Source organism: Leptonotus elevatus, chromosome 6 (genome assembly GCF_054856555.1).
Source record: "Leptonotus elevatus isolate MCC_2025b chromosome 6, RoL_Lele_1.0, whole genome shotgun sequence".
Classification (NCBI taxonomy): domain Eukaryota; kingdom Metazoa; phylum Chordata; class Actinopteri; order Syngnathiformes; family Syngnathidae; genus Leptonotus; species Leptonotus elevatus.
The window spans coordinates 10368318-10383053 of record NC_141244.1 but is presented as its reverse complement, the minus strand read 5'-3'; the positions used below and the strand labels follow the sequence as shown (position 1 = coordinate 10383053).

General features: G+C 39.5%; 1 protein-coding gene across 3 annotated transcripts in view; it reads left to right on the top strand.

Annotated features, from left to right (window-relative positions):
* The window catches only part of grik2 (glutamate receptor, ionotropic, kainate 2), a 153734-nt gene that overhangs the window by 119776 nt on the left and 19222 nt on the right, over positions 1-14736 (top strand). For 2 of the 3 annotated variants that reach the window (XM_086079521.1, XM_086079520.1), the window contains exons 15-17: positions 7881-8106; positions 13995-14245; positions 14443-14470. In XM_086079521.1, the coding sequence (XP_085935647.1) occupies positions 7881-8106; positions 13995-14245; positions 14443-14470 (505 nt within the window). The remainder of the gene's footprint in view (positions 1-7880; positions 8107-13994; positions 14246-14442; positions 14471-14736) is intronic. The other variant, XM_086079522.1, reaches the window with a different exon arrangement.

Here is a 14736-nt window from a genome sequence, read left to right as displayed (position 1 = left end):
CTATGTTTGTGGCTGTGAGTTTGCACACGCAATATATCTTGATAGCATTTCACTTGCTTGAGCACTGCAGGTGATGGGTGATGTAATTGTTTATTGAGTAGGCAGCATGCAGTGCATACAGATTGAGTAGGTACTTGGAAGTACTTTATTAGGAACCCCGACTGTAACGACCACTTTGCTCTATATGATTTATTTGTTTGTTACTAACATAACTATGAGACTTTTATTTTTCACAAATCAATTCCAGTTTAATACATTTTGTAGAAACTTTATTTGTACATACGCCGCCATTGTTGTTTACGTCGCAATGCATTCATTGCATAGTGACGTAGAAAATCCACTCGCTCTCTGCCGAGCAATGAGAAACGGATATAAAGAAAGCGAGGTAAGCCTCGTTACGTTCCTAAAGAAACAATGTGATGGGGAGAGTCACCCTCCCCCTCTTCTTGGTCATCGGCTGCTGTGTTGTCTCATCACTGGGCCTTTTCTCCGTTGCAAAGAAACTTTCCAAATATGTCTGTTTTTGACTCGTTTTTTTTTACTTTTTGATTAGCATCAGCGCTACGGGACAGAGATATATAGCATCTTGACATGCATTAAGAGTCCATCGTTAACGGAGAGAATCCGGTCACTTTTCAAAATAATATATTTTTAAGCCTCGGCTAATCAATTAACCGGGAGTACAAATACATTTTTGAATTCTTTCAACTGTGCGGCCCGCTGCGGCCTTGTCCAAAGTGGTCCATGGCCCGTGACCGGTCCAAGACACGGTTTACAGTAGTGATGCACCGAATATTCGGCCCCTGAAAATTTTCGGCCAAAAATGGCAAAAATATGCATTTTCGGCATTCGGCCGAAATATAAAAAATTCAAGCCGAGAGAATATGGCAAAATGCAAGCAAAACAAAAAACGCTGCAAGCAAGTGTCTGTTGAATTAAACCCCAAACACGGGAGTGAGTGTCCGTCTTGCTGCTCACTGCCGTTTGTGAGTACCGGCAGCTTCATTGTGCACAAGGAGAGGGTCGCTTGGTAAACTATATCAAAAAAGAGAGCGCTGCCGAGTACTGCACTACAGGTGAGCCACTCTTTCTCCTGAAGGGCCTTCCTAATTTTTTTAATGAGAGCCCCTCGAGCACTTCCACTTTTTCACTTGCATTCTGGTGGCCATGCTAAATACTTAAGCTTAATGTTAGCACTATTGCTATCAACAGTTTTAAACAAGTGAACACTTAACACTATCTCCGGGTGACTACATATCTGTACAGGACGCTGTGTGTGACTTTGCAGTCCGTTCCCAAAGCCGATTGGCTGGTGCGAAGAAATGTATTCATTTTTAAACGTTGGTGAATATGTGTGCCGATTTTAAGTGTGCCGCACCGTGTCCCACTCCAAATAGCCTACAAATGCGTCATCCGCACGGCACGGCACGGCACCGCACGCATCCGTGCCCGCCATTCGCCAACATGTCTCTGATGTCTGGTGTGGACGCATTTCAATTTATATTGTGCATTCTTAAAATAGGTATAAATATTTTATAATAATATTATAATTTTAATTAATTATAATAAATGCAATGATAATAGGATGGATGGATGGCCGGATGTAATTAAATGTATTTTATTTATTTATGTACTGTATAGAAAGCATATACTATATCAGTGGTTCTCAACCGCGGTCCTCAATTACCCCTATCAGGGCCTGTTTTCCATGTCTTCGACAGCCAACACAGGTGTTTTAAACTATCAGCTAATCAGCCCGTTCTGCATGAAGCCTGATAACGATCCTCAGCTGTGTTGGCTGAGAGAGACATGGAAAACAGGCTGGAGAGGGGTACACAAGGACCGCGGTTGAGAACCAGTGTTATATATAATTTAAAAAATGTCATTAAAAAAAATGTTTTACATATTTTACTATTTTATTTTAAATAAAGAATTTTATAACATTTAATTGTGAACAAAATGTAACGTCATTCGACTTACAAACAATTTCGACTTGCTAACAACCTCTCAAAACCCATTGTGTTCGTAAGTTGAGGACTAGCTGTACAAACAGGACAACAAGGCTGACCTGGACAAGACACACGTGGTTGGAGGTAGCTGATAGGTTGACACAGGAACAGGGCTGATGAGCACTAGAGGTGACAACAAGACATGAGCAAGAAACACATCTTAATTTGCTACAAAAGTAAAGCCACTCAATACAATGCAAATGTCCACAAATACAAGGAGTGGCTGCAAACAAAATGTGAAAGGAAAAAGTAAACAAAAAAAGATTGCCTGATGATTCCTCAGGTTAGGCTCCTGTTAAAACCTCCAACTAATCCATTCCTCCAGTTATCCTGCGTATAGTCACTTTTCTCATAGATGTTGTCATAGCACTGTTTTTAAAATCCACTAATGGTGCCATCTGAGAACTAACAGCTGTTTTAACACATTTTGTCCATCCAAGTGTGCATTAAAATATGTACGCAGGTGCTTTCGCACTAACAACATTGTGGTTAACACAGTATGTCTTCAAAAATGCCATATTCACCATGAATCATTCAACAACCGTAATTTAAATTCTGCCCTTTTAATAACTAAAAACCAACAGTTGGCGGTGAGCAGCAGGCGTGCTTGTTGAACAGATGCAGATTAGACATCTGATAGGCCTAAATTTCAAAACAAAATTGTGTGATTTAAGTTGGTAAGGGTCGGACATATGAAGTTTCTCCGCAAATAAAAACTGTGTCCAGGTGTTGTCATAATCTGTTTGTGAAAATGATTACTGGTAGGTCAAAATGCCAAAAGGATGAAGAATTACAGCATACTTTCTTTTGGGTTTTCAACGTCTCACTGGACCCACTATCGAAGCCAACGCAACATGGCACCAGATCTGTGACTGTCCCTTCTTTCAACCGAGTGTCTAGTAAAAAACTGGTCATCAAACTGCAGCCTAGGGTGCCCTGGTGCCAAATCCATGAAAGGTGAATGGTGTTCGTTTTAGCCGTCTCTGATGTGCACAAAATCCAATAGCAAAGTATTTCCACTTGTTCTAGAGCCCAAGCCATGCATCGAGGTGAGCCAGACTATACTATATCTAGTCTGAACTTTTCGATCTTACACAACAGCTCAGGCTCCCTCCCTGCCGGAGAGGTAACATTGCTTGTCCCTGAACCAGCTTCTGTAGCTGACGTTGCACCCGAGCCCCGAGCCCCTTGGCCCCTTCCACAAAGCAGGCAGCCTATTAACAACATCCTCAAGACAGTGAAGATATCACAGTCTACTGTTTAATTTCAAGTATAGAGAATAGGGACCACTTTAGCAATTTAGAACAGGAAGTCCAGGCTGGAATTTGCCAACAATTAAACAGACATACCTCCCAGTGCTGAGGACGTGAGATCGAGTCCGGGCTTCGGCTTTCCTGGGTGGAGTTTGGATGTTCTCCCCGTACCTGTGTGGGTTTTCGCCGGGTGCTCCAGTCTCCTCCCACATTCCAAAGACATGCATGGCAGGTTAATTGAGCGCTCTGAATTGTCCATATTTGATTGTGAGTGCGGATTGTTGTTTGTCTCTGTGTGCCCTGCGATTGGCTGGCAACCAGTTCAGGGTTTACCCCGCCTACTGCCAGAAACCGGCTTGGATGAGCTACCCCCCCCCCCCCAATCACCCACCCACCCCCAACCCCCTGGAGCTCGCTGTCCAATACAGTGGGAAGGAAGTGTAGATACAGAGCATTTAACCTTATAAAGCCTGAACCATGAAATATATGAGAGAAAATTCAGATTATTTGTAAATACAGTATTTTGATTTGTGTCATATTTATCATCTGGTCACAATGCTTTAAATTCGTACATTTATAACTGTCAAAAATATAATAATAAACAAACATATTAGTATTTCCAAAAATCAGAAAGAACATTTTCCACTATTACTAAGTATAGGTGGGGGCAATCTTGCAAGGTTGCTGGAAAAGCCATCACACTGGGTGACACTGCCCCCTAATGGCTTATCCATGCAATAAATGTGTCAGATCATATACATCAGGTTTTTAATGGGGGGGAAATATACTCATGAAATAGAGGGCTCAAAATGTCTTGTATTTAATATGATGTTTGGCTTTACAGGGTTAATTGTCAGTTTTAGACCTCACATTTAACACAATGTATGTATTGCACTCCTACCGCCTATAAAGTAAATTATTCCATTCTAGAAAATGGGGTTGGAAACAAACACTTTTCGTGGTATGTACTGTATACTCTGCCTTATTAAGTTTACGGCATAATAAAGCAAGAGATTTGTACAGGTACCGTTTGACTAATTCAGTGGTAAATAATCAAACAAATCTTTTTTATCTTCAAACTGATATACATAATGAATACTGAACTGAATAAATCAATAATAAACAGATACAAGTATTTAAAGCAAACATGGTATTTGTCTGTTAAGTCCTTCACTTGAATAATGAAGCCATCCAAATGCAGAGGGCAACTGAACTTAATGCACTTATCAAGGTGTTAAAAGCACACCGTTATGATGATGGTTAGTGTAGTGGCAGTACAGAGTACACACAAATAATGTGCATCACAATTCACATGCAGGAAAAACATTTACAAAATACTTACAGTTTAGGTAATTACCGACTCGTGCTGGAAAATAGTATAATGGTGGCTAATTATGTAAATGTCTGCCTGGGATAGTCTCTGAAGCATGGAAGCGTTTCGCTCGTCTCTCGAGCAGAACTCCCTGTGGACTTCTGCTCCAACAACACTGAATAATTTAATAGCAAACACCCACTGCTGTAGATACTTGCTTGTTAGCTAATAAAATCACATCTTGTTAAAGGGTGGGCTGGATTTTTATCTTGCGGGTATAATTAGGAGATGGCGGTTAATGTGTAAAACAGGACCCCTTTAGTTGACCATGTCTCCAAATCTTCAGGCTTTACAAAAATCAGATCGTTTTGCATGAGCCACAAAAAAAGTAGGAGTTACAGTGTGGTTATTAAATCGGGGGAAACTTTTGGAGGTGGTGTTCATGATACTGGAGGGAGAAGAGTAACAAAAAAAATGGTGATCATGAATAATACAAAATTATACAAATCCAATCATCAGGACTGTCATTGTGCATTGTCAGGTAATATTCTATTTAATGTACATGCCATTTTTTTATATATTTAATCACACACTGCTGCATTTTTTATAATGATCTTTTGCACTGATGACTGGCGAACTCTCGTATTTAATAGGATCTTTCTTTGTAGAGATTCTTAGCATTTTGATTATGTTAGGAGTCCTAAAAATATCATTGGTAGTCGAAATTGTAATGCATTTTCTTTATTGTCTATTCTGTAGGCCTACTGTATGGAATAATAATAATAATTGTGGTGGCGTATATGCCCGAATCCTAAAAATTCTGGATAAAAAATGTCATACTGAAACCTGCTTTTGGCTTGATTTCCAAATGACAGAATTTCAGATTGACTTGCCCTTTTTATTCCGTAATTTAAAACAGCTCAATCAAGGTAACAAAAAAAATTGAGAAAAAGGTCAATAGTCCAGGAATTCAAGTAAATAACTACTACTTTTTTGTTTTTGTTTTAATATAACTGGATAACATTAATTATATTTTAGTATTAAAAACATAATATTGGCAAATGAGTTTCTACATATTGTGTAGTAACATCACAGAAACATGATGAGTGTGGTATATATAAAATCACAATGGGGGGAACAAAAATTGTGATTTATCCATTGTGTAGACAAGACACCAAATTAAAATAAAATGTTCATCAATTTCAAATGTACATTTAAAAGGAAAGACTGAATTATCATTTGCATTATATGCACATTCTATTATTTAAGTTTTATTCCACTTCAGGTAAAATATCCACCTCAATGGGTAGGAAATTAGAAAATATGCAACATTGATTTTCAACACTATATCCGCATCTGATCTGCAGCTCTAATAGTCAACTTTTCTGCTGGTTGAGTATTCAAAGCTGAACTATATAGTGTGCTTCCAGTGCAGAATTTCAATTCCTATTATAGCCATTTTGTTTCGTGTCTTCCCTGTATCATAAACAGTGTCTGTACAACAACGCCAGGGGAGAAGGCAACATAAAAGGGGGGAAAAAGCTGTTGTTTGTGCAGACAAAAAACATGCACCATCTTCCTCCACTCTCTGGATGCTTTTGATTAAGGGCCTTTGAAAAATATGCAAAACACTTTGACAAGCAGCGAACAGAATCTTGACAAGGACCAGTGTGTGCTGTTCTCAAGGCTACATAAATCCATATGCTGAATGCCCGAAAGCACATTACTCTCATTCACTTCCCAAGGATATGTGCTTAGACCCCCCCCCCCCCCCCCAAAAAAAAAACGGTTGCATTTTGCCTAAACATACAATTAACATCCTTATGAATGAATTAATGCAATTTTAAGACCATTGAAAATATCAATATAATAAATATATAATATAATGAAGATGCCACGCTGTTTATGCCAGCGCCACAAACAATAGAATTCAATCAAATTCATTAAGTGGATGTTCACTGGCAGCCGTTCCCATCACGATGGGGCCACGGATCTGCATTTGGAGGAGACGGAGGCTGCCGCAGTTAACGTACGCTCCTTATGTAACCCAGTTACACCCACTGAAGCTGCCATTTTGTCTACATTAATTCAGTATTTCAGTCATGTGGACCAGCCAGCCAATCATCAGTGGTGCGGCTCCTTGGGTTAGCGGGCAATCGGCTGCCTGTATAAGCAACGTGCCCAACGGAAATGGGCGGCCACTGAAATTTTGTATGCTAGTGCAAAAGTGTATGCCTAACTGTAAACTGTAAAGATTGCAGGCATTGTTTAAAAGGCTTAAAGGCTTATGTGACAAAATGACAGGTGCACTTTGTGTCATATTTAACTGCTCCAATGGAATTTATAGGCTTGAATGTTGGCATATAAAACACGATTGTAAAGCTTTAACAAGTTTATCCAAAGACGGAACGAAGAAATGCAGTTGTAAACCTCTATTCATTCTTAACAATTTCATGAAAGATACTTTTGTTTACTTAAGTAAGACTATTTCAATTATATTTGTCTATGTTCAGAATCACTCATATGCAGTAGGATTACAATTTATTTTTGGAGCTTGGTTATTATTTTTACCTTTCCTTGTCTAACATCGCAAATCTATTGAACTGTTTAGGTATACACATGTGGTGATGTACCTCTGCTGTCTGCCTGTTTTGGAATATAGGAGTTATCTATCTGTCCATGTATTCATAGCCACTGCTTTCATCTTATCAGCAGTCAGAAGCTTGCATGCTCAATCGCCTGATTTGTCAAGGGTGACTCCAAAAGATTCTGATAGGCACTCCACAAATCAGCCAGTTGATCTAAAATATCGACCAGCCACAAAAAGTCATTACACACAATAATGGCGGGCGGGACCTTGAAGATGTGACTTAATTAGGTTTCAAATGGCTTCAAAACTGCCTTCAAATCGGCTCCTCAAAAAAGTAATGTTCCCTTGTATTCGTTCTATAAGATAGCAGGTATACAATTGGAAGCACACGCTTATGCCCAAGCTGGTGCGGCTCCTTAGCTGCACACCTTCCCATCCAGGAACTACTGTGCATGTTCTATGATCCATGTTGTCTTAGATAACTTGCTGTTTTTGATGAAGCAATGTTAATGGTTGAAAAATATACAAAACGACATATTTTTTATTATGATTATAAACTTTATGTGAAGAATGGCTGAGAGAAACTATGTGGTTCTACTGCCAAATGCAGTGGTGTTTATTTCCACACAAGTTGCCAAATATGTTTCATTACACTATAAAGACTACATCAATGTTTTTGTCTATTTATTTCACACTGTAATTGTGTCTCCTCACAGAAAACCAAGATCTCCACTTACGATAAAATGTGGGAATTTATGAGCAGTCGGCGGCATTCTGTGATGGTGAAGAATGTTGAAGAAGGCATTCACAGAGTACTCACCTCAGATTATGCTTTCCTCATGGAGTCGACAAGCATTGAGTTTGCCATACAACGCAACTGCAACCTCACCCAGATCGGAGGACTTATTGACTCACAAGCCTATGGGGTTGCCACTCCAATGGGTATGTACACCGCATTGAATAAATATTATATATGTTATTTGACAGAGGTGAGCATTCCGTCGCATTTGACAAACTGTTTTTTTGACGAATGACGAGAACCTTTAAAAAAATGATAGACTAAGCACTGACGGTTTTCGTCCGTCGGTGTAATCGTTAGTCTGTGACTGACAGACAGTCCGTCAGTACTTACAGAATGACCACCTCTATCTGTCGATCCTAAAATAGTGGTGACGGAGTGAGGACAGAAGCATGGTTAAAATAAAATGACAGACTTTTAAAAAAATTATGGACCCACGATGACGGGGGGGCGTTGACGAAGAACGGAGCAACACAATTTTGTCAGATGCTCGAGATCGAAAAGGCTCAATTCATGTTCTCAAAATATTATTTCTACCTCCTCTATCGATATGAGACGATCAAAAGATGAGCCCCGACAACAGACTTATAAAATGTCCATGACCCTGACACGCTTGACCATGCTTATTTACTTCCATAAAAATAACGTTATGAGTGATGTCGTCTCTTCTTCTATACATGCTGATCACTTTGCGGATACAATTAATATGTGATGTGAATGCTTACTCAAAAAAATCGTATTTCACCCCCAAAAAATCAGAATTGACGGACCTTGACTATTTTGGAGCATAGTTTGCTAAAGGTCAATTGTGAATTAGACAGTATTGAAAATATATACATATATTTTTTTAACTTAACAATGTTCGTGTGCTTCATATTGCTGTTAACCTAATGCTGTTAATTGTGTGTCATTGAAAGAAATTGTATTTTGAGTGAGAGGAATGTGAGCAAAATGAAGGAAGTCTGCAAACTGTTTCTATATGGGCCAGCATGTGTGATGTAGAAAGGAAAGGTGATAGCATCAATACTCCCTGGTGGCTCGTTCACATGCAGAAAGAACAAGGTATTTAAATTGCTAATCCTACCCTTTTAGTAGCCTTTACCATCTGCAGACTGTATTCCCATATAGCCTGTCCATTTAGCATATATCTCATTGACTTTAACAGCGTTGGTGTCAAACTGCATTAGCACTTGGGCCTTGGTAGAGCCACAGCTGCCGGTTCCCTTGACAACTTCCTCAGTTGTCTAATGGATACACTTTTACCTCCCAGCTGTGTGATATTGACTTTCTAAAAGTGTTTACTTAATGCATCCTTTACCACTTAATCTTTATGTTAATGTGTACAATGACAAATACATGGTAGAATGTAGGATTTAGAAAATAAAATAAAAGCATACCAGTAGTACTTTTTTGATATACTATATCCCTATATTTGCAATTATAATTTTAAGCTGCATGGTAAATTTATGTTGTAAATTTAAATACTTGCATATTCAGTGCCTGAGAGTAGTGATGGACCATACCAGACAATTTTGATTACAGGCTCTTAAAGAATGGGATCGTGCCTCAATTTCACTTGCGCAAGCGTGGGTGATATCACAGCCAATAAGAAGGCTAGTACTGTGCGTCACAGGTTGTGACTGTATGACGCATTGCACATGTTCATCGTGTTCATGGTATCACAGCTGAGGTCTTTGCATTTGTTTGGATCTGACAGACCTGGCACAGTGTCAAGGCTGGCTGTCGTTTGGCGAAGCACAAACACATTGCTTTATTGCACTCCTGGGCTGAAAGGAAGTTAGACAGTGAAGATGGGAATGAATAACAAAGCTATGATCGCAATTCATATTTGCCGTCACTATTGTGATATGTTTTTGAAACATGCTGTCTGTGAATTTATGCTAAAATAAAAGCCGGATAGCAGAGGCCCTTCTGAAGAAATGAAAAACAGATGAAACTGTAAGTTGAATAAATCACAAATTGAAGCTATAATTTTTTTTACAATTCCTAAAGTGACTCTGCACAATTTAACGTTATTTTATATTTTCATAGACAGCGTACATGAGCTCAGTGTAAAAATTGTCACATCTTCATTTTCGCACTTTGACATTCTAACAATTTGGTGACAGAAAAAAGACTAGACTTTAGACCAGGTGAAACCAGATCTAAGTTGTGACGCAAGTGATGTAGGTAGGTAGATTCTGAGCTCCGCTGATATTTGTTTGGGGGATGTCATGGTATTTCATTCATGAATATCTGTATGGAGTCTTAACGAGTCTATTTTTACTTCCGCAATGTCAAAGATGTGCGCCCCTCTCCTGCACTAAATTTCAAGGGAAAGAGTGGAGCTGCTATTATTGGCCAAGGTTTGGGCACATTCGCACTCTGAGCATGCTCTGCTCCACTCCAACTATTCGGAAACTAACAGTATTTTTGGAATGTGCCGTTCAGTTATTCAAATTACCACACACTGTGTGTGTGTGGGGGGGGGACCTCCGGCCACTGTGACTGAGCACCCGGATCAGAGTGTTTTTCAGGCAGGATGAGATGGAAGCTATACAAACAAGATGCGAGGGTTGTGGGTTTACGTGGGTTTGAAAACAAAATGTTTGTAAATTCAAAGAAAAGGAGTTTGCAATGCCTCGCGGAACACTCACACTCAGAGTAGAGTTAGGTTTTCCGAATGCACCCTAATTAATGACTGGAAAAAGTGAATGTGTCACTTCCACAATTGTTAAGAGACCTTTCTACATAAACTGGCTGTATGACAAAAAATTATTGATGCTCCTGAATACTAATCTTACATTGTAAAAGTTAAAAAATATCAGAATTTGTTTTAATTTTATAGGACATTTGTTTTGAATAATCCTGGTCAGGCGCGTTGCCATGGTGAAGCAGCCACAGGATCTCTTTGTAAATGTGCTGGTTGATCGTTTGGCCCTGTGGCAAGAATTCACAGCGGATGATGCCCCTCACATTGAAGAAGAATGCAATCAACATGATTTTCACATTGGACTGAGCAGCCAGATACACATATAAAGACAATTGAGCTGTTTTTGTCATGATTTTGCCCCTTCCAGACTAGGGACGTCAAACGCCCGACAATCTTAGGTCTTGAAAGGTTGTTTAAAGATGATGTTTTTGTGTGAACTGTGTTAAGATTGGATTTGTCCTGATAATTGGGTCAAAATCCAGTTGCAGCCGACAATCTTAAATAATGAACGTGTTCAATATTTCCGACAAAAATATTCATGTGAGTGGTCTGCTGAGCGAGTTGACGTGCACGGAATGTAGTAGCCAATCAAAGAAGCTCTCTGACATGACGAACGAGTAACCGCCAGTGAATAAAACTGTCCTACCTGAAGTGCATCCATCCATTTTGTGAATACGAAGTGGTTACAACAAGCACCTTTGCCGTGAAGTGCGTGATAATTACAAGGAGCAATTCTATGCACGTGAATGTGTACTACCTTGTGAAATAAAGGTTAATGCGCTTGTCAGGCAAACGCCTGTTCATGTGATTGAATCCAGCTTTTTCTGTTTTTTTGTCTTTTTATACCTACAATTTCTTACAGCCTTTGGAAACATTCATCCATCATCGGCGCATACCAGGAAGTGCCTGGTCATCTTGTGTTTGTGAAGTCGTGTGTGATCATGCGAGAGCAATCCTCCTCATTTTTGTCCAATGGGAGCACAGATCGACGTGATTACGCAATATAGTCCACTTGCAAAAAAAGCACAACGTGAATATGAACCTCACCAAATGTGTGTGTATGTGTGTACCAGGCTTTAGAGACTGTTTGACTCTCTCAGGTCCAGAAAAGGAAAAACTCTGAAACTAATTGAAACTAACTCAATTTATTTCAAAATTTTTAAGTGAATTTACTGAAAATGCACAAAGCGGACATGAGACTTATGCTTGTTTCAATGTGTTCTTCTTTTGCGAATATTGAGAGGGGACTCCGCCGCTGTAGGTGGCGGTATACACCATAGAGATGTGATCCACCAGTAGTTTAAAAGAAGAAGGAGAACAGGATGCGACTGCGCTCTGCGATGACGTTGTATGAGTTTGCTTTTGTAATTCTTGATAAACCGTAGCGTTTCTTTGCTGTTTTCCATCTAAAATTGCATTATTTGCTTCTTTAATTAATTCCAAAAATATTTTTGTTTCGTCGTCACCCCAGACATACCTTACTTTATCATCCGCCATTGCTTTGTGACTGCAAACGTACGTGTCACGTAATATCCAGTCAAAACGTGCGTTGTGTATCCGGTCTTGTCAGCGTTTATTCGCAAAACCTGTTTTCATAGCCAAAATTCGCATTTTCCTTTTTTCAATACACTTCAAAATCCACCCCCTCCAAGCATAAAAACATTTTGCGAATGTTGGGCCTTTTTTCGATTTTGTAGTGTTTCCATTCAGTTTTATTTTCACATTTCTTGACATTTTGAATAAAAATAGGTGGGTGGAAACCCCACTACAGTTTGACTTTTAACCACAGGTGATTCGACTCAACAGGTTAAAGGAGCTTGTTTACCTGCTAGTTGAGTAGAAGCACCTGTGGCTAAAGCCAATCTGTGGCAGGGTTTTTACTTTCTGGGCCAGGATTCCCAATCCTGTCCATCAGTGATAACTCTCCTTAGTTATTGTGGTCTCATTGGTCTCATCATCACTCTCTCTCTCTGCTCATTGCTTGGTGACCTGAAACAGAGACTTTTTATATGAAAGCATGCAGGGGAAAAAAATGCAGAGAGCTGAGGTCACACCTACTGTATATACTCCTGGGCAATTAAATTGAAGGGGTTTGAAATCTTGTTAAATCTTGTAACACCAGTCCTGAAACCTTTCTGGCGTAACCCATATAAAGTGCATGCTGCACTGCATTACACGAAATAGTCTCCAGCATTATTTAATTGGGCATTTTATTGGGCAATTGGTTTTGATCATCAGACTGAGAAAGGATTTTGGACTTCTATACCTACAATGTGTTTAGATATAGAAAGGGCAGGAGATGCAGGACACAGGCACCGGGGGAAAAAGAGGAGGGGGATTCATGTATTGTCAGACACACACACACAGGCACACTGACACAAGAAAGGATTTCAAGGCACATTATTGCCTCACTAACAAGGAAAAAGCTCAAGTTGAAATCTTGATAGAACCACTATGACATACACCTACCATGTTGTGATGTTCTATAATGGTATTATTTTGGTGTTAACAAAAAATGGTCAGATTAATATTTTCATAATAATCTATGGGTAGTGATGAGGGGGTCAAAAAAGGTCAACATTGATTTCATCGGACGATAGCACATTGTCTCTTCTTTTATTGGGAGATTTGGTTTTGGTTCATTCAAACCAAGGTTGGCGCAAATAGAACACTGATCATCAACAAAAGAACACCAATGAAGCATGGTTGTAGAGATGGGCACACGTCTCCAAGGTCAAGTCCAAGTCAAGTCTCAAGTCCTTGACCACGAGTCCACAAGATGAGAAGAATTATGAACAGTTCAAAGCAGCAGTCAGTGTTGCATTTCATAGGATTCTGCGAGAGAGAAAAGCCTAAAACAGCTGAAATGTATTTTAGATTTTATGGTGACAGTTGTGTCCTGAGCATTTTCTCTCAGTTGTATTGTTTTACTTATTTTGGACGTAAAAAGTGAATTACAACCTTTGCGGCTTGTTGAGGTAAACAATTTTAGATCCTATGATGGAATTTACAAATAGGAGGAGTCACCAGAGATAGCATCCACAGTCATCTTTACAGCAACCACTGTACCGCTGCGTTCAATCTTGCTGTCATGGCTGCTGACTTTATTTTATCTACGGACAATGGACTGTGTTATTTTCAGAAATGTGAATCTTAGCAAGAAGGATTGAGGAGATTACAAACCAGTATATGCGAGTAAATTTGTCTAACAGGTTTGCGTCTCAATCGCTCCCTCAGGTTTGTAAATGAGCTACTGTATTATTGCTATGATCTGGTCAAAGTTTGTTCACAGTCTGAGCTAGTCTTCTGGTTTTCCAGGCTCTCCATACAGAGACAAGATCACAATTGCCATCCTACAGCTTCAGGAGGAAGGCAAGCTGCACATGATGAAGGAGAAGTGGTGGCGAGGAAACGGATGCCCGGAAGAGGAAAGCAAGGAGGCCAGTTCCCTCGGGGTGCAGAACATTGGCGGAATCTTCATTGTTTTAGCTGCTGGGCTTGTCCTCTCCGTGTTCGTGGCAATGGGAGAGTTTCTCTACAAGTCCAAACAAAGCGCTGAACTTGAAAAGGTAGGATCATTATTATTGAATGTGCCTTGAATGAGTTGCATAGTACCTATAGACGTTAACAAAATAAAAACAAATGCTAATTACACTAATTTGCAAAATGCATAACACATGACCATCTGTTATTTTTCGCATTATCATACCAGTGCGCTTCATATGCAGGAAGATAAGGGTTGGTTTCTTTGCATTTATTCACTTAGGCCCAATGGCGACAACGAGATAAGAAACGTGAGGAATTCTGCTGTCACCATGGATCCAAGCTAGACTTTAACCACCATCTCAAATGACCGCAAGACACACTCAAGAAACTTTTACAAAATCTAAAACTGCCACAAAACACTCATTGTCACACTTTTGACAATATAGTACAAATACGAAAAGCCCAATTCCAATGGAGTTGGGATGTCATATAAACTGTAAATAGAAACAATAAAAATAATTAGCAAACCCCTTTCAACCTGTATTCATATATTATATTCAATTCAGTACACTAA